Here is a 20,692-nt window from a genome sequence, read left to right as displayed (position 1 = left end):
AGCATAACTCTGGAATCTACCTTCGGCCTCCAAATCCCAAAAGAGCTCTGGGAAGCCCTAACAAAAAGCAACTTGGCATCATGGATAGGCACAGATATAGTTTCTGTGATTTTCTGAACAGAATGGATCAGGAAAGTTCTATCATTCCCTCACCTAGGAAAAAGCAAGAGCTGTATCTTATATGGTTTCTTGAGAGGTTTTTGACTTTCATGGCTGAGACAAACATGCTTTAGCAGTCACTCCCACTGGTCATGAAACTCTCCCTGACAGAGTCTGGATCTTGTACATGGTCAGCAGAAACCTCTCACTTCAACAGTTCTGAACCTGGGACTGCTGGCACATCCACCAAAATGCAAGAAGAACGGGCAGTGCCAGAGTTTTAAAAAATCACGTTTTAAAGAGCTAACTTTGCATTTGCAGCACTCTAGTCCCCAGAAATAGTAAAGGAAATATGAGAACATTCCTGGTTAAGACTTAGCTCCTAAGAAATATTCTAGAGCGGGCGGGCAGAAGACAGCAAGGAATGGTGCTGCTGCTGGTAGTAAGAGTTCTCATCATAGCTCCTGGACGTCACAAAGAACCTCCTCTGCTCCAGACAGTGAGCTTCTTGTTTCTTAAAAGAGCTAAGTAAGCTGTCTGCCACAACACCAAAAATTATCTACTTCGGTTGCTGCCTTGTCTCCTGAAATAACTTTGGCTTCTCAGAGCGAAAATACAATGCACTTAAGGTCCCTCTTGGTAAACTGCGGCTCCAAAAAGCAGTTGGGGGCATTATTGCTTTGATTTAGCATTTTCTGATTGTTCCAGGCTTCCAGAAAAAATAAGCTGAAGGAGAAAATGACAGCTAGAAACAGCTGTGGAGTACACCTTATATGTTTCTCTGACACAAGAATGAAACTGGAGAAACAGAAGAGAGATGTTAAAGGGTGGAAAATTCCTGGATGGTGGTTAGTTGTTAGCTTACAAGTCAGAGCAAATAATGGGAAGGAATAGAGTGTACAGTATCGCTACAAAACAGGGTTTGATTTTACTCCGAGCTACAACTCTGTCTGTCTGTTGCAAAGTCTTCTGGATTCTCAAAAGAGGCAAGTGATTTCAGAAAGCCTTGATGATCTTGAAAAACTCTCAACTCCTAGCAGAAATGCAATTTACACACATTTATAGAAGGGTCAGGCAAAATGAAATCTCATCTTTGAGGAATCATACAAAAATTCATTTACAAAAAAACTACAGAGGCATATATTATTATAAAGCACCAACAATACATTCAGAATACAAAAGGTCCTCAAGTGCCTTCCTTTCCCTTGAAGTCAGGAAAACCTGATATGGTGTGTAAAAGCTATCCTTTTTGGCATTCACTTGATTAAGACATTTCTACTACCAAGAGGAAAATTCCAAAATGTCTATACTTGGGTTTTGTCATAAAAGAGGCCAATTTTTGTTTTCTAGAAAATTCTCACCTACGTAATGGAAAACAATTGCAAACCTTTGAAATTACAATGGTGTCACATTCACAATGCTGATTTTCTTCTTTGAGAAAGCAAAGTTTTAATACTAACAAATCTATTAAATAAACTGTTGTAAATCAACTTAACACTAAATGTTTTTAATATTATGTTGAAGAGTGTAACTTATCTTCTTGCATTATAGGATGGCAAGCTGTGAAATTTCAGAAGATATTCACACGATACTAAGCTTTTAGTATCAAACCCTCAATTAACAAGGTATCTAGCATAATGAAAGTGAATTCAGAAATGCTTGTATGTCAAAGGGATCAACAAAGCAAAGCAAATCAGAAGCCATTGTTTCAGTTATTTCTCTGAGAATCTGTTAAGAATATCAGCCAATTTAATACCTTGTTCCCTTGTAAATACCTGAGACTGAATTTAATTCTTTCCAAGTACTAAAACCAAGAAAAGGCAAACAATCTGAAATGGTTGTAATGTGTTTTGTGCCATCTAGGGTTATCACTTGGGCTTCCTCAAGAAGGCAAAAAAAAGGGAAAGTTTCTGGGAGTTTACATATTACAGGTTGATTTAGTGAATATTACTGGAGAGTACATTACAATGTTTTAACACAGCTAATTTTAATATGCAGAGTCCAGGGTTCAAGTGTGGTATAGGTCTCAAAAGAAATGTTTCAATTTAGCTTCCAGAACACATTTACAGACATTACATATGCTATAATGTTAGAACAATTAGTCTCTTCCATGGTGACCCTCTTTTGAAAAGATTATTGAAGTTTAAAAATTAGGTACATTAAGTACTTGAATCTAAGTGTGGCTTTTCATACAAATCTGATACTGCCAGGTGCTCCGCATCTTCCACTACTACAGTCTTTAATGGGCCCAAAGAGTCAGGAACCCCAGAGAACTGGACCCAAGGTCAAATTCATACACACAAAGTTTATCTGCTAGTACACATATTTTAAACTACTTTATGCACTAGACCAGGGAGAAAACACATTTTTAATTTAAGTAAGCTGTGGAGGAAACTTACCCTCTTCTATCAAGGAATTATAAGCCATAGTTCCACCTCCACTTTACTTACTCTATCAAGCTATTTGTACTGCACTCCTCACCATAGCATATGAAATCTCATCATGGTATCTGAGCACTTTAATAAATGATGTCTCTTATAACATACCTAATATCAAATAATTCTCAATTATTAAAAACATACAAGCTACTCGACATCGTGTTTTATTACCATAGGGTATTCCAAGGCGTTCTTGCTCCTTTCTGTAGCCTTCCAGCGCTGCAGCCCATCGGGTCACTTGCTCAGAGGTCTCATCTGAAATGGTTGTAATGTGTTTTGTGCCATCTAGGGTTATCACTTGGGCTTCCTCAACAAGGTGAGCTTCAGCTTCAGCATGGTGGGCATCCGGATCGATAACTACCTCCACAGTTTCCACAGGCTTTACAATTTCAAGGATGTTTAACTTGGGCTCTATTCCTAGATATGGATGAAAATAACATATTTTACCTTATTGTATCTTTGAGCACTGCAAAAGCATTACCCGTTTCATTTAAATCTCGCCAAACTTACTGTTACTACAGGCCAAGAATCAGATACAGAAAACACCAGATGCATTCACAGTTAGCATCATATTTTCAGAACAATTCATATGACTCAACACTATCAAGGATAACAAACCCAATGTAATATTTCTTCTCACCCTTCACTTAAGCACACACTTATAATTTAGTAAAGTGAACAAACAAATAACTATGTCCCTTTACCCCACAATCCCATGCGTTTTAAATTCAGTTTTGATATATACCCCCACACACATATTCAACTGGCAGCTCTGTATGCATACCTAAGGAACTATTACACTTGTCCTATGAAGGAAATATAGTAGGCTCAAAAATAGGTACCACTTTCAGTCTTTAAAAGGGGTTACTTTTAAATTGTCTTTGAAATTATTACACACACTTTGGTTAGCATCACTTTAAGATATCCCATAAGGTACACCTACATTGCAATAAAACACCTGCAGCATTGCTGCAGCTGACCTGGGTCAGATGACTTAGGCACGGGGCTCAGGCTATGGGGCTAAAAATTGCAGTGCAGCTGTTCAAGCTCAGTCTGGAGCCCAAATCCTGAGAGGGGGGTGGGTCTCAGAGCCCAGGCTCCAGCCAAGCCTTGCAAGCCCAAATCAATTGACCCTGGCTCTGAGACTTGTTTTTTTATTGCAGCATAGACATATTCTTAAAGAGGCAATGTGATCTCATGGATCAGAATGCTGAAGTTCTAAATCCAGCTTTACCAGCAATTTGTTCTGTGGCTCGGGGTCAGACCCTAGCTTCTCCACCTGAATTTCTTTATCTGTAAAATGTGTTAAGTAGTATTTATCTATTCTGCAGGGTGTTATGAAGATTTATGTTTATAAAGCAGTTTGAAGTGCTATATAAATCATGATGATAGTATGATTATTATAAAATAACTCAGGCCTTTACTTCTCTCCAAGAAATCTTATAGTCATTCTTCACTCCAAACTTCTGCTCTCATTTGTCTCCCTTGTAAGTAAGCCTACCTATCAATACCTCCTGGATGCTGCCAGATTTCATTCGTTACCCTTCTCCAACATTATCATTATGTGTCATCTTAAGTTTACATTTTTAAGGGTCAACAATTCAAAACCAGACCATGAAGCTAGGTCATACAACCTGTTTTCCATCGAACTGCAAATCCACTCAAAATTTCTACCCTCATCTTCTAAGTTCTCCATGAAGTCACTCTACTATCCTATTTTAACAACATATCTACTACTATTCGACCTTTCTCTCTAGATACACACACACTTAGGCAGTGTCTAAAATCCTGCTGCTACTTTCCGTGGGACACCTTGAGACCTGGTTTGTTCTCTCTGACCACACACCTAAAAGGTTAATCTAGCCCCTCATTTCACATTGACTACTCAACCTCCTATGTGGCCTAAATGCTATCTTGCCCAATTTATATCCATTCAAATGCAGATACAAATAATTTTCCTCGCTCATAATTTGACTGGTCACCCGCACTCCCTATGTCCCGCTCCATTGACTCTCCCTTCTTCACGCATTGAACACAAACTACTTATCTTTATTTTAAAAGGCCTTTCATAGTCTATCACAGGGGTAGGCAACCTATGGCACCTGTGCCGAAGGTGGCACGCGAGCCGATTTCCAGTGGCACTCACACTGCCCAGGTCCTGGCCACTGGTCCGGGGGGCTCTGCATTTTAATTTAATTTTAAATGAAGCTTCTTAAACATTTTAAAAACCTTATTTACTTTACATACAACAGTTTACTTATATATTATAGACTTATAGAAAAAGACCTTCTAAAAACGTTAAAATGTATTACGGCACGTGAAACCTTAAATTAGAGTGAACAAATGAAGACTCGGCACACCACTTCTGAAAGGTTGCCGACCCCTGGTCTATCACCACTTTAACCATCTTCTCTGATATTTCAATAAGACGACGACACCCATCTCCTCTGCACCAATTATGCCAGTCTTGGCTGCACATTTTTCAAGTTCTGCAACAAGCACCTATGCGCTCTCTGCCACAGTACCTCTTCTAGAATTTAAAGTAAAAAATCCACAAAGCCTTTGTTCTCCTTCAAATTGACTTCTGCTATGATGCCTACAAACACACTTCACCACGGTTGGGTAGGTAGCATGCCGTGATTACTGCTTATCATGCCGATGAGAACCATTACTCTATCCTTCACCTTACACCTGTACTGTTTACTGTATAAACCTGCTGGATCATCTATATTAAGCTCCCTGAGGCAGCAACTGCCTCTTTGTTATGTATTGTGACAGGGCAAGGCCAGACGGCTACTGTAAAGTAGTGAGGAACAGGTATGTTAGGCCCACGCTAAACAAATCCCTGGTCCCATGGTAACCAAATGGCAGTTGCTCCAGGTTAATCAAGACACCTGGGGCCAATTAAGATCCTTCTAGAAGGCAGTGGAGATAGCTAGGTTGATTGGGACACCCAAAGCCAATCAAGGGCTGGCTGGAACTAGTTAAAAGCCTCCCAGTTAGTCAGCGAGGCATGTGTGTCAGGAGCTATAGGAGGAACGAAGCAGTACAAATCCATATCAGGTGCAAGGAAGGAGGCCCTGAGGTAATGGTGAAGGAGATATCGAGTGGGGGCTGCTGTGGGGAAGTGGCCCAGGGAATTGTACATGTCCTATTTCCAAAAAGTCAGCTACCATAGCTGCTACTTTTTGGGTCCCTGGGCTGGAGCCCAGAGTAGAAGGCGGGCCTGGGCTCTTCCCTCCCCGATTAATCACTGAAACTGGGAGACAACAGAGACTGTGCGAGGGAGGGTTGCTTCTCCTCACCTCCCTTTCCGGCTTATGATAAAAATGGCTCAGTAAGCTGTGACCCTTGCCTCTAGAGAGAGAAGGGCTACACAGAGGGTTACAGCAAGCCTCTGAGGCTAGCAAAATCCACCAGGAAACACGGGATCCACGGAGATAAGGACAGAGCTTTGTCACAGTATGTACAGTGCTTAGCACAATGTGGCTGGGTCTTTAGGTGTTACTGCCACAGAAGTTAATATCATCTACCCACATAATTTTTTTGCATTTTTTCTTTGTAAATTAGTGCTATTAAAACAAGTTCATTCTTGCTTTTCTTTCTTAGGAGTATTAAGCTCTACCTGAGAAAAGATGACAGAATTAGGAAAAGACGGTTACTCACCTTTGTAACTGTTGTTCTTCGAGATGTGTTGCTCATATCCATTCCAATTAGGTGTGCATGTGCTGCATGCACGATTGGAGAATTTTTACCCTAGCAACATGTGGTGGGTCGGCTGTGGAGCCCCCTGGAGTGGCACCTTAATGGCGCTGGATATATACCCTAGCCAACCCAGTGCCCCCTCAGTTCCTTCTTGCTGGCTACTACAACAGAGGGGAAGGAGGGCGGGTTTGGAATGGATAAGAGCAACACATCTCAAAGAACAACAGTTACAAAGGTAAGCAGCCATCTTTTCTTCGAGTGCTTGCTCATATTGATTCCAATTAGGTGACTCCCAAGCCTTACCTAGGCGGTGGGGTCAGAGTGAGACATCGCTGAGTGCAGAACTGCTGAACAAAATCTGGCATCGTCTCTAGACTGCTGAATTAACGCGTAATGAGCGGCAAAGGTATGTACCGATGACCAAACAGCAGTTCTACAGATCTCCTGTATTGGGACCCGGGCCAAGAAAGCGGCCGATGAGGCTTGAGCCCTCGTGGAGTGGGCAGTGAGGCGTGGGGTCAGGTCACCGGCTAAGTAGTAGCAAGCACGGATACAGGCTGTGATCCATGAGGAGATGCGTTGCGAGGAGACCGGTAGGCCTTTCATCCGGTTGGCCACTACAACGAAGAGTTGGGTCGTTTTCCTGAACGGTTTAGTACGCTTGATATAAGAGGCTAGAGCCCTATGAACGTCAAGGGAGTGCATACGTTGATCCTGCCGCGTAGCGTGTGGCTTCGGATAAAAGACCGGGGGAAAATGTCCTGGTTCACATGAAAAGCTGATACTACCTTGGGGAGAAAGGCAGGGTGGGGGCCAAGCTGCACCTGGTCTTTGGGGAAAACTGTATACGGCAGCTCAGACATGAGGGCTCTGATCTCAGACACGCGCCTCACTGCAGTGATGGCTACAAGGAAGGCTGTCTTCCAAGATAGGTAAAGAAGTGAGCAGGTGGTCATCGGCTCGAACGGGGGCCCTGTGAGTCTGGAAAGGACCAGGTTAAGGTCCAACGCCGGAACTGGTTGTCGTACTTGAGGATAGAGGCAATCTAAGCCCTTCAGAAATCTAACGACCATTGGATTGGAGAAGATGGAGGAAGCATGTTCTCCTGGATGGAAAGCCAAGATGGCTGCCAGGTGCACCCTGAAAGATGATACCGCCAGGCCCTTACGCTTGAGGAATGGGAGATAGTCTAGTATAAGCGGTATCGATGCCTGCAAGGGGGGGCATGGCGCGCTGCTCACACCAACAGGAGAAACATTTGGCTAGGTACGTGGCTTGAGTGGAGGGCTTTCTGCTGCCTAACAGAACCTGCTGCACTGATTGTGAGCAGAGTAATTCCAACTGAGTTAGCCAAGTAGCATCCACGCTGTAAGGTGGAGTGATTGCAGGTCGGGATGACAAAGGCGCCCATGGTCGTGAGATCAGGTTCGGCCACAGCGGGAGTGTGATCGGAGGCTCTATTGACAACTCCAGGAGCGTGGTATACCAGTACTGCCTGGGCCATGCTGGGGCGACCAGAATCATACGTGCCCTGTCCCTGTGTAACTTGAGCAGGACCCTGGAGGGAAAGTGTAGAACAGGTGGTCTTTCCACAGAAGTAGGAAAGCATCTGTTAGGGAACCCGGAGAATGTCCCTGGAGAGAACAGAACACTTGGGACTTCCAATTGTTGCGCGAGGCGAATAGGTCGACCTGGAGAAACCCCCACCTCAGGATGATGGAGTGGATGACGTCTGGGCGAATCGACCACTCGTGAGGCTGGAAGGATCTGCTGAGGCGGTCTGCCAGCGTGTTCTGGACCCCCGGGAGAAACGACGCCACCAGATGTATTGAGTGGACTATGCAGAACTCCCACAGGCGAATGGTCTCCTGGCATAGGAGGGATGACCGGGCTCCCCCTTCCTTGTTGATGTAGAACATGGCTGTGGTGTTGTCTGTGAGGACTGCCACACAATGGCCATGTAGGTTTCCGCGAAATGCCTGACATGCTACGCGTACTGCCATCAGTTCTCGTATATTGATGTGCAGAGTTAGTTCGGACGTGGTCCAAAGGCCCTGCATTTGGAGTTCGCCGAGGTGGGCGCCCCATCTCAGAGATGATGTGTCTTTGACTAGGTACAAGGAAGGTTGAGGGGCGTGAAATGGTAACCCTTCGCACACTGACGTGGGGTCCAACCACCAGAGGGAGGTCAAAACCAATTCCAGGACAGCGACTGTTGCATCGCAGGAGAGCATGGACAGAGTCTGACAACCCATGTGATCATAAGCAAAGAGTTCTTTATTCATTTCCAGCATGCTCTTATATACAATTATGGCAAGCAATCAAACAGTTGCTAATTGGTTAACTAAATTCACACAGCCGCAGCTGTAACCCCATAGGGTAATTATCATTCTAGACACCTGTTTAACTTATCATCCTATTTACAGTTAGCTGGCCGATGAGAGCGGGCCCAAGGCCAGCCCTTTACACACAGTTCCCAGCGTAATCGGCTCGTCCCAGAAGCCTAAACAATCTCAGCATTTCACATTCTATTCCCAACAAGCGACCACCATGCTCAGGCTGTCTCGACCTGGTCGATATACTGTTGATAACCAGGCCTGAAGCGGGCGAAGCCGAAGTCTGGCATCCCTGGTTATGTACGTGCACGAAGCCATGTGCCCCAGAAGGCTGAGGCACATCTTTACCATGGAAGTCGGGAAGTTTTGAAGGCTGAGGATGATGTTAGCCATTGACTGAAAGCGTGTGTCTGGCAGGAGGGCTCAGGCGAGTCTGGAGTCTAAGACTGCCCCGATTAACTCTATTCTCTGGGTTGGTTCCAGAGTTAACTTTTCGTTGTTGAGCAGGAGGCCCAGCTGGCGGAACGTGCTTAGGGTGAGTCGAACGTGGGATTGTACTTGGTCCCTGGTGTGGCCTTGAATGAGCCAGTCGTTGAGATACGGAAACACTTGGACCCACTGTCAACGAAGGTAGGCCGCCATGACAGCCATACATTTGGAGAAAACTCTGGGAGCCATCGACAGGCTGAAGGGAAGGATAGCAAATTGGTAGTGTTTGCGATTGGCTTGCCCCTAGACTGTACTGCACGAGTCGGAGGCAGTGCTGTAGCCTGTGCTGGTGCCGGCTCTATGAGGGCAATGAGGTCTCTTGCTGTTGCAAATGTCTCCGGCGTCGACGGAAGGTGGGGCTCAACCACGGTTCAGGTCAGGGAGCCAGTGTGCACTGGACTCAATGGTTCCTCCCTCGGTGCTGGAGTCAATGGTGCCAATATCGGCGCTTGTACTCTCGGTTGCTCTGGTGCCGATGCAACTCTGAGATTGGCAAAGGCGGTGCCAGTGCCTGTTGCTGAGAGGCAGTCACCTCCGGCTTATGCTGTCTCTTCGGGCCCGGCGACAGAGAACGGTGCCAAGTTACTTGTACTGGATTTGGTGCTGGAGAGGTCTGGTGCTGCAGGCCTCTATCCAAGTCTCCCTGTGGTGCAGGACCTGAAGCCGCCGCTGGGGCACTGTGCACCGACGCGCTTGGTGCCGAAACTTGGCGTGCTGATAGGGGATCTGGGCTAAGGGCCACCTCCATAAGGGGCTGCTTGAGCCAAAAGTCCCTCTCCTTTTTGGTTCGAGGTCTGAATGCCTTACAGATCCTACACTTGTCAGCCTGGTGAGATTCCCCGAGACACTTCAAACAAGAGTCGTGGGGGTCTCCCGCTGTCATAGGCTTTGAACAGGCTAAACACGGTTTAAAATCCGGAGCCTTAGGCATGAGCCCAGCAGGCTGGGGGGGAGAGGGGAAGGGGAAGGACCCCTTCCAACCCTCTAAATTTAATCACAAACCTAACACTATAACTAAAACAACTACCGCACTATACTAACTATACAACTATAACAACTGGAACAACTATCTAAAACCGGGAAGCAAAAGCTAGGGAGAGTGGAGGACAGCTAAGTCATGCTCCACAGTTCCAATGACCGTCACGGGCAGTAAGAAGGAACTGAGGGGGTGCTGGGTCGGCTGGGGTAATATCCAGTGCCATAAGGCGCCACTCCAGGGGGCTCCACAGCCGACCCACTGAGTGTTGCTAGGGTAAAAATTCTCCGATGATCGTGCACGGAGTGCACGCACACCTAATTAGAATCGATATGAGCAAGTACTTGAAGAAGAACAAGTACATTTTATTCATTGTACAAAGCCTTCTGCACAAACCCATCAAGAGACATGGGACAAAAACAGTTTTGATGCTATAACACTTGGTGAACTGTTTTGCTGACTACTATTAAGTGTTATCTGTTAGTATTTCATTCTTGTCATGAATATTAGAGAACTGTATTTCTCGCTCAATACGTTTTTTCAGGTTTAAATTAGCTGAAAGTGAGAAAACATCAATTACAAAACATCTGAACTTTAGACTTTCTAATTGAGGAAATTTTTATTCTTTCTTCTTTTATCAAAAGTTTCCTTAAGGCACAGGAGAAATGCTGAATAAAAGTGTTATCCTTTGTAGTAAAGACGCTATTTCAGTGACAAAGAAATTTCAGAAAGGATTCTATTTAAAAAACAATTGAAGAGCACCTTTAACTAGCAAAACAATGAAGTCAGTCACGATGACCACTGCAATCCATTTGAAAGAAACTATATTTAACTTTTTGATTTCCAGGAACCCATTTTAAGCACAGAGGGGCAAACTTTGTCCTGTTACATCCATGCAACCTATCTGAACCCAAAAGGAACACACAGGAGTAAACGATGGCAGAATCTGACCTACTACACAAGCCAATAAATATCCACTTTTTTGTAACAAGAACTGTGTATCTAATCTATCTTGCACCACATTGAACATAAATAGCATGTTGAAGCTACTGGGGTTAATAAATATTAGTAACTAAACAAGTCAAAAGTGAACTGTATACCATTTATGTTTGTTTAGCCAGTAATCCAAAAAAGGATGTAATGGTTCTTATTTTGTTTATCTGTGAGATAATGAGAATTGCTGTTGGAAACTGTCTTAAGAGTCTTTGGGGAATTAGACATTTTAGATATCAATAAAACCTTTTAGTAACTGATTACTCACCTAAACATGACTTGTGACATTTTTATATTTTATACACACACACACACCTTTCATTTTACCGTATTTTCCGGCGTATAAGGCGACTTGGCGTATAAGACGACCCCCTAATTTTCCAGTTAAAACATAGGTTTTGGCCTATACTCGCCGTATAAGACTACCCCCCGTTCCGAGGCAACACCATTTAATAACATCAGATTTGATTTAAATAATTTTAATTAAAATGGTTTTGACTTACCGGTACTTAAAATCCTTCAAAATCCTCATCATGTTCATCCTCTGACATCATAAGTTCATCAAAGACTTACTCTGCCGTCGAGATCTGCAGGTAATTTTTGTGCAATTCTGGTCTTTTGCCTCAGTACCAGATTATGCCTTTCCAAGAACCTAGTACACCAGGATACAGTGGCCTTAAATCCTTTGCTGTGATCTGGGTTAGATTTGGCCCACTGAAGTGCAAACATATGTATTTTGTTTCGTGTCACTACATAACCATTTTGACGATGCTCATGCACCATGTCTGCTACGTGCTTTTCAAGTTCTGACCAATGTGGGGTGCCTCTTCTTAATGCACACTTACTCCCTGGCATACTCTTTAATGCATCTTCATTTGCTTTCCAGTCTCAGACCATCTTTTCTGTTACTCCATATTGACTTGCAGCAGCACAGTTATGTTCCTTGGAAAGTTTACAACTTTCAGCTTGAAACTGGCTTCAAATTTCCTTCTTCTTGCTGGAGCCATGATGGGGTCTTTTCTACCAGCCATTTGTTGTACACCCACTTACAGAACGTCCCTAATCTTTTAGGCCGCTGGATGTGCGGTAATACAGTACTGTAGCTTCGGCTACATACAGAACGTCCCTGTGCTGATACTGTATGTACCGCGCTGAGCCAATCCCGGCAAGCGGTGTATTCTATTAATGCATACAAAGCCTGCTCGGATTGGCAAAGGTTGTAATAGCCCGCCTCTCTGACTCAGCCAATCCGAGCAGGCTTTGTATGCATTAATAGAATACACCGCTTGCCGGGATTGGCTCAGCGCGGTACATACAGTATCAGCACAGGGACGTTCTGTATGTAGCCGAAGCTACAGTACTGTATTAGGGCACATCCAGCGGGCTAAAAGGTAATAATAGGGACGTTCTGTATGTAGCCAAAGCTACAGTATGTTTATACCCGGCGTATAAGACGACCCCCGATTTTTGGGGGTTGTTTTTTTAGTATAAAATGTCGTCTTATACGCCGGAAAATACGGTATATTAGACATATCCTTTCATTTTTTTATCTCTTCATAAATATATATATATATATATATATATATGAAAGGGTGTGCACCCTTTTACATTTCCTTAAGATGTATACAGAAGGCCTGAACTAATTTGTGTTACAATAGCACAAAGGGGCTGCAAACACAGATCAGTGTCCCACTGTACTAGGCGCTGTACAAACAAGGACAACACCTTCCCAGACAAGAGACAACATGTAGATGAAACAGAAAACAAGGGTTGAAAGAACGAGGTAAAAGTACAGAGATTATCTGATCAAGTAAGCACTAGTCTCAGATCACTACTGCCTATTCATGGTCAGGAGAGGTGTGTGATGCTGTATAAAATGGAAGATAACTAGTTGCACTAGTTTAGTCACCACTGTTACAAAGTTGAAGTAAATCTTGTATAAAGTATGTCATGTAAGGGATCTATGGAAAAGTTATAATCTGTTAAGTATGATTACCTGTTTAAATAAATGTATTGCCATTGTATCTGAGGTTATAAATATTGGCTATGCATTTGTATATAAAATATGTTTTGTTCTTGAGTGGCACCCACATGGCAAATTTACATCCAGACTAGCCACCCCTGTGTTGGGCCACCCATGTGTTGACGAACTATGCACATGTTAATGGGCGATTGAGTAGACTCAATTCACCCAGTGAGCTCCTCTTGGAGATGTTTCAGAGAGCAGTGAGGCAATGGCTGCCCAATGGTTCAGCAAGGCATGTAAAGACATGTGACCTAAGATTCCATCTGTTGCCAGTATCTTTCCATGCACTTGGACTGAAAGTATAAATGAGGCCTTGTCTACACTACAAGACTATTTCGAATCTACTTAAGTCACATTTGTGGATTCGACCTTATGAAGTCGAATTTGTGTATCCACAGTAAATACCCTAATTCGAATTTCTGAGTCCACAGTAACGGGGCTGGCGTCGACTTTGGAAGCGGTGCACTGTGGGAAGCTATCCCACAGTTCCCGCAGTCCCCGCTGCCCAGTGGAATGCTGGGTAGAGCTCCCAATGCCTCCTGGGGGAAAAATGTGTCGAGGGTGCTTTTGGGTAACTGTTGTCATTGAACCGTTAATCACGCCCTCCCTCCCTGAAAGCTCCGGCGGGAAATCTGTTCGCGCCCTTCTCTTGTCGGTTACAGCGCGTACGCCACAGCACTGCGAGCATGGAGCCCGCTGCGATCATCGCTGCACTTATGGCCGTTGTCAACTCCTCGCACCTTATCGTCCACCTCTTCCACAGTCAGCTGCTGAGAAATCGTGCGAGGAGGCTCTGGCAGCGCGGTGAGGACAGGAATTCACAGAGTGGCGCAGACCTCTCACAAAGCAGGTTACGCCGCGCCGTGGAGATCATGGTGGCAATGGGTCAAGTTCATGGTGTGGAACGGCGATTCTGGGCCCAGGAAACAAGCACGGACTGGTGGGACCGCATAGTGCTGCAGGTCTGGGATGAATCACAGTGGCTGCGAAACTTCAGGATGCGTAAGGGCACTTTCCTTGAACTCTGTGACTTGCTGTCCCCTGCCCTGAAGCGCCAAGACACCCGGATGCGAGCAGCCCTGAATGTGCAGAAGCGAGTGGCCATAGCCCTCTGGAAACTTGCCACGCCAGACAGCTACCGGTCAGTAGCGAACCACTTTGGCGTGGGCAAATCTACCGTGGGGGTTGCTGTGATTGAAGTAGCCCACGCAATCGTTGAGCAACTTCTCTCAAAGGTAGTGACTCTCGGAAACGTCCAGGACATCATAGATGGCTTCGCCGCGATGGGATTCCCAAACTGCGGTGGGGCTATAGATGGGACTCACATCCCTATCCTGGCACCAGCCCACCAGGCCAGCGAGTACATTAACCGAAAGGGCTACTTTTCAATGGTGCTGCAAGCACTGGTAGACCATAGGGGACGTTTTACCAACATCTTCGTTGGGTGGGCGGGCAAGGTTCATGACGCGCGTGTGTTCAGGAACTCTGGTCTGTTTAAACGCCTCCAGGCAGGTACTTTCTTCCCGGACCACAAAATAACGGTTGGGGATGTGCAGATGCCTACAGTGATCCTCGGGGACCCAGCCTACCCGCTAATGCCCTGGCTCATGAAGCCCTATACAGGCGCCTTGGACAGAGAGAAGGAACTCTTCAACTACCGGCTGAGCAAGTGCAGAATGGTGGTGGAGTGTGCTTTCGGACGTCTCAAGGGGAGATGGCGGAGCTTACTGACTCGCTCGGACATCAGGGAAAAGAATATCCCCGTAGTTATTGCTGCTTGCTGTGTGCTACACAATCTCTGTGAGAGCAAGGGCGAGACCTTTTTGTCCGGATGGGAGGTTGAGGCAAATCGCCTGGCTGCAGTTTACGCTCAGCCAGACACCCGTGCCGAGAGAATATCCCAGCGGGAAGCGCTGTGTATCCGGGAGGCTTTGAAAGCAAGTTTCCTCGGAGAGCAGGGTAACCTATGACTCTCCACTTGATTTCAAGAGAAACTGACCCTGGGCCTGTGTCTGTATGTGTCGATTTCGATCTGCGGTTACATACCCCGTTCTCCAAGTTTCCCCCACTTCCAAAGCACGTTTTAAAGCAAATTAATTGTAACACTCATTATTAATAATAAATCTTTGTTTTACTTTGCATTTCTGTTCAGGTGTTGAAACATGGACGCATACTGTGCTGGGCACGGTGTGCACTGATGTACAGACCGCTTGTTCCATAGAGGAATGACATCCTCCTGCTCCTACATAGGTCTCTGGGGTGGGGGACGGTTGCAAGTGGTTGTGCATGAAGGGGAGGGATTGCAGGAAGGGGCAAGTGGTGCCTTCTTTGGATAGGGGTTTGGATGACGGCAGTGGGCTGCGGGTTTGGGCGTAGGAAGGGGTGAGGGGTGTGGGGGAAGGGTGAGTATCTGTCCGTGGATGAGGGCTCTTGTTGGGGCTCAGGGCAGCGGAGAGGCTCGTTGCTACGGTGGAAGTGCATGGTAAGGGCAGCGTGCCTTAACATTAAGGGGGTGGCAGGCGCTAGGACCCTGGACAAGCATACACATCACAGAATGACCCGGGGCAGCATACACCACACAGAGTGACCCTGGTGCCTACTGACTGCAGTGTGTGTGTGCCCTGCAGTTGATCATGGCCCCAAGTCTGTACCCTGGTAATGTAGGCTATTCCGTGCAATTATAAATCCCCTCCCCCCCCATACACAAAAAAATCCTCTGACAAGAAAGACGTGACCGAAACAGTGAATAACAGCAAACAGCTTTTAATAATCTAATACACACTGGGGGGATGAAACTTGGATTTGGGACTGGGTGAGCCTGTAAGGGAAGCACTTCTACAAATTTATAGCGTGAGAGGTGTGTGGTACATTAGCGCTATGCAGTGGTGCAGTGACAGTTCTCACGCCTCCTACCGCCCCGCCGTCTTGTACTTTTGGGTGAGGGGGGGGCAGGACTTCTTGGCGGGGGAGGGCGGTTGCAGATACACTGCAGGGGGTCTCTGTCCTCCTGCCTGCGGTCCTGCATAACATCAACAAGGCGCCGGAGCGTGTCCGTTTGCTCCCTCATTAGCCCAAGCAGCGTTTGAGTCGCCTGCTGGTCTTCCTGCCGCCACCTGTCCTCCCGTTCGATGTGTGTGCGATGCTGTTGACATAGGGTCTCCCTCCACTGTCTCTGCTCTGCCGCCTCGGCTCTGGAGCAAGCCATCAGTTCCGCGAACATCTCGTCCCTAGTCTTTTTCTTTCGCCGCCTAATCTGCGCCAGCCTCTGCGAGAGGGATGCCGGGGCAGTCCGGGAAAGAGCCGAAGCTGTGTGATGGGAAAAGTAACTGATTTCCTTGAACAGATACATGTTTGCGAACAGTGAACACAGTCTAGTCAGTTTCTCTGAACAAGACCATACAGGGCAACAAGTCTCACGAGATCTCAGGACAAGTTCGAGATTTCGGAATACGCTCTCATTGGCTGCGGCATTGCACAGGAGAGCGGACAAGTGGGGAGAGACAGCTGAATCCGTCTAGCAGACAGTCCTGGTAAGCCTTACAGTACATTCTGCTTATCAGTTAATGGATAGCTGTGCCCTCCCGCTAAAGGCAATGTGGAAATCATATACTCTGACCCTTTTCCAGCCACTCCCGCCAGTGCACGGGAAAGATCAATGTATGCTTTTCCTATGTGGCCTACAACACGTGGCTGTTAAGCGAGGGTCATTGTTATGCAAAGTAAAAGTCAACCATTCACAACAGTAACAATACACTAATTGCCCTAATTAGATGCAGCATTTCATGAACGAGATCACCCTGATGCGGGTCCCTCGGAGTCACAAAGAGCGGATGCTAAGGGAAGCCCTGCAGAGACCAGGACCATATGCGGCCATGCTTGTGGAGGCGATGATTCCAATCTACATAAGGATGTCCTGGCGCGGAAGAGTGTGCTTCCATGGAGCACCCAACAAGGCACCTCTCCCCAGGAACCTCCTGCGGAGGCTTTTCGAGGACCTAAATGAGACCTTTCTTGAATTGTCCCTGGAGGATTATTGTTCAATCCCTATATGTGTGGACCTACTTTTCATATAGTTTTTCATTGAAAATTTTATATATAGTATTTCTATTTTTTTATACCTGTTTTATAAAAAATAAATGTTTACATGTTTATAGCACTTACCGCCTGATCCTTCCCCTGATTCAGAGTCCGGGTTAACGGCCGAGGAGGGTTGGTAGGGGATCTCTGTGAGGATGATGAAGAGATCCTGGCTGTCAGGGAAAGCGGTATTGTGTTCGCTGTCGCCTGCGCCGTCCTCCACAGACCGTTCCTCATCTTCCACATCGGCGAACATCGAGGAGGAACTGTCCAGGTTCACTATGCCATCCACTGAGTCCACGGTCACTGGTGGGGCAGTGGTGGCAGACCCACCTAGAATGGCATGCAGTGCCTCGTAGAAGCGGCATGTCTGCGGCAGGGCTCCGGAGCGTCCGTTTGCCGCTCTGACTTTTTGGTAGCCTTGTCTCAGGTCCTTGGTTTTCACGCGGCACTGCACTGCATCCTGGCTGTATCCTTTCTCTATCATTGCTTTGGAGACCTTCTCGAAGGTCTTTGCATTCCGCTTGCTGGAGCGCAGCTCCGACAGCACAGACTCCTCGCCCCACACACCGATCAGATCCAGGACTTCCCGGTCTGTCCATGCTGGGGACCTCTTTCTATTCTTGGATTGGCCGGACTCCTCTGCTGGAGAGCTCTGCATCGTTGCAGGTGCTGCGGAGCTCGCCCCGATGTCCAGCCAGGATGTCAGATTCAAAGTGCCCAGACAGGAAAATGAATTCAAATTTTCCCGGGTCATTTCCTGTGTGGCTGGTCAGAGAATCCAAGCTCCGACTGCTGTCCAGAGCGTCAACAGAGTGGTGCACTGTGGGATAGCTCCCGGAGCTACTAAGTTCGATTTGCATCCACACCTAGCCTAATTCGAGCTAGCCATGTCGAATTTAGCGTTACTCCATCTGTCGGGGTGGAGTACCAAATTCGAACTAAAGAGCCCTCTAGTTCGAATTAAATGGCTTCCTGGTGTGGACGGTTGAGCGGTTAGTTCGAATTAACGCTGCTAAATTCGAATTAAAGTCCTAGTGTAGACCAGGCCTGAGATAGTGACATCACTTCTTGGTCTTTACTCCTGCTCCACTTCTCTGGACTGTAATTTCTAAAATCAAGGAAGCTTTGAACAAAGAACTGATGATCCCCCCCAATCTTTGGAGTGATCCAGAGAAACTTATTGTAAGCTAGCAGACTTACCATCACTGCTATTATCCTGACCGATAGTCTCTGAAATCAACTGTAATGAATACGATTCCTTTAAGCATTTAATAAACTTTCCTTTTCTTCTTTTCATTTAAAATAAATCTTTAGTTAGTTTACTAAAGATTGGCATTTGGTGAGATCCTGAAAGCACATATTCACTTGGGGTGAGTGGCCACCCCATCTCCTTGGAATTGGAAAAACCTATAATATGTGATTTCTGATTTTAATAATCATTTATCACAAAAGTCCAGATGTGGGTGGTAAGCCAGGAGCTTGAATGCCTAAGGGGGACTATATTTTGGCTTACCACCCACATCTGGACTTCTAATGGTGACCTCTAATGGTAGAATAAACCACCAGTTTTGTTTTTTGTTTTTTTGGGGGGGGGAGGGGGAAGAGGGTGTCTGCCCTATTTCTCAGTCTGTCCTGAATTTGGCATTCTCAGCCGTGACCCATGCCAGGCAGCGTGACAAGGTGGTCCATAAGATTCACATCAATAAGTACTATAGAGCTATTTGAAGGAGGAGAAAGTGGGGGATTCACAGACTTTTACAAACATATAAGGGGTATCATGGGAAAAAACACAAAGGTGCTTTGACAGATAAGCAGAGTAAAGCAGATGAAGGCTGGCATGGTTGACAGTGATAGTAAAGGTAGGGAAGAACTAACTGATAAAAGATCTTACAGGTGAAGACAAGAAACTTGTGCCTGATCTGGAGGAGAAAGGAAAGCCAACAGAGGGATGTGACCAGTTAGGCGGCCAAAAAAATGTAACATACCAGCAGCATTTTGAATGATCACAATGCACGGATGACAAAAAACCTACAGATATTCCACATTGTGGTAATTTGTCGCACATTTCAGTTAATTCCTGCTTATAAACGAACTGGCTTATGATTGAGTAAGCTGACCCCTCCAAGATGAATAAGTAAAAATGGATAAGTAAAATGTTCCATTCGATCAGTTACTTCTGTCATACACTGACAGGCTTGAAGATTGAGAGATATGCTGTTGCTTGCCTGGAGCTGGAGTGGAGCCAGAGCACAGCTCCAAAGCCCTGGTAAGAGGATATACACATTTAGGATTTTTATTCCTCAAACTTCCATTATATACTGTCTGGGTCAGTTGGGTGTGATGAGAATGACTTGAACTTCATCACGATGAATCTTTTGCAGAACTTGTGGTAGCAGTCAGATGGGAGGAAAGCCATACCTCAGGTGGTCTGCCCAGGATAACAGAAGGGCATCGCCCCTGTGGTCACAGCTCACTGCTGTTCTGGAGCAGTACATATTGAACTTCTTGTTCATCTGGGAGGGTGAACGGGTCCCAGAATGGCCTTCCCCACTGAGTGAGGATTTCATTCAGGATGGAACTGTTTACCTCCCACTACATGGTCTTTGGAGAAGTGCCTGCTGAGATTATCCACCAAAGAGTTCTGTGCACCTGATACATAGGTTACCAAGTGTGAGTTGTGGTTCCTGATGCACCCATTCTATAAACTGACTGCCTCTATACAAAGAGGAAGATATTTCACTCCACTTTGTTTATGTAGAAGATAGTCATCGTGTTGTCTGATGTTACCTGGATATGATGGGACAGCATAAGTGGGAAGAATGCATCACAGGCTAGGTAGATGGCCCTTAATTCTATGAGATTAATATGCATCCTGCCCTGCTGAGTCATCCACGTGCCTTGTGCAGTGACACGGTCCAGGTGTGCTCCACATCTCTGACGAGGATTGGGCATGTGGGAGAATCTTGATGATGCAAGTTGACGTGAATGATCTCTAGTACTCACTTATCCATTGTTATTGCCCTCCACTTGTGGCAAAAAGGGCAAGACCGCCACACCAAAGGTTTGAGGAGCCATAAGGAATGGCATCAATAGTTATGTGGTTCTCAAGTATGCCATCAAAAGTAAATCCTGGTTGGTGGGTGGGGTTGAGCAGATGTGGAAGAAGCTGCATACCTAGGTCTTTCTATCCTCTGGTATTTGCATAGTGGTTCATAAGGGTATTGCTGGTAGAACTGCTGAGGGAGAGGTCTTGGCTTATACACCTGTTTGTGGTATCTTATCTTTGGGGCCAGGGTATAAATACCCAAGGAGTGGAGGGCTGTCCTGCAGTCTTTTCACTGAAGAGATTACATTCGAAGAGCAAGTCCAAATGGTATTCTGGACCTCCCGGGGAAACCCCTGAAGAGCAGAGTCAAGATTCATGTCTCAGAATTATCAGCATAGCTATAGCTCTAGATGCAGCATCAACTGTGTCCACCGGTTTCCAGCCAATGGTGTGTGGAGCTGGTGCTCGGGCAGCACACGGAGTCCCGTGGCCCCCCTGCCTAGA

The 20,692-nt window shown here is 46.0% G+C and overlaps 1 protein-coding gene across 3 annotated transcripts in view; it reads right to left on the bottom strand.

Moving 5' to 3' along the window:
- The window catches only part of GABPA (GA binding protein transcription factor subunit alpha), a 54,312-nt gene that overhangs the window by 15,054 nt on the left and 18,566 nt on the right, over positions 1-20,692 (bottom strand). For all 3 annotated transcript variants that reach the window (XM_045002215.1, XM_045002213.1, XM_045002214.1), the window contains exon 5: positions 2,709-2,954. In XM_045002215.1, coding sequence (XP_044858150.1) covers positions 2,709-2,954 — 246 coding nt within the window. The remainder of the gene's footprint in view (positions 1-2,708; positions 2,955-20,692) is intronic.

Source organism: Mauremys mutica, chromosome 1, assembly GCF_020497125.1.
Source record: "Mauremys mutica isolate MM-2020 ecotype Southern chromosome 1, ASM2049712v1, whole genome shotgun sequence".
NCBI classification, from domain to species: Eukaryota; Metazoa; Chordata; order Testudines; family Geoemydidae; genus Mauremys; species Mauremys mutica.
The sequence above is the reverse complement of the archived record's forward strand: the minus strand, read 5'-3'. Positions and strand labels throughout refer to the sequence as shown.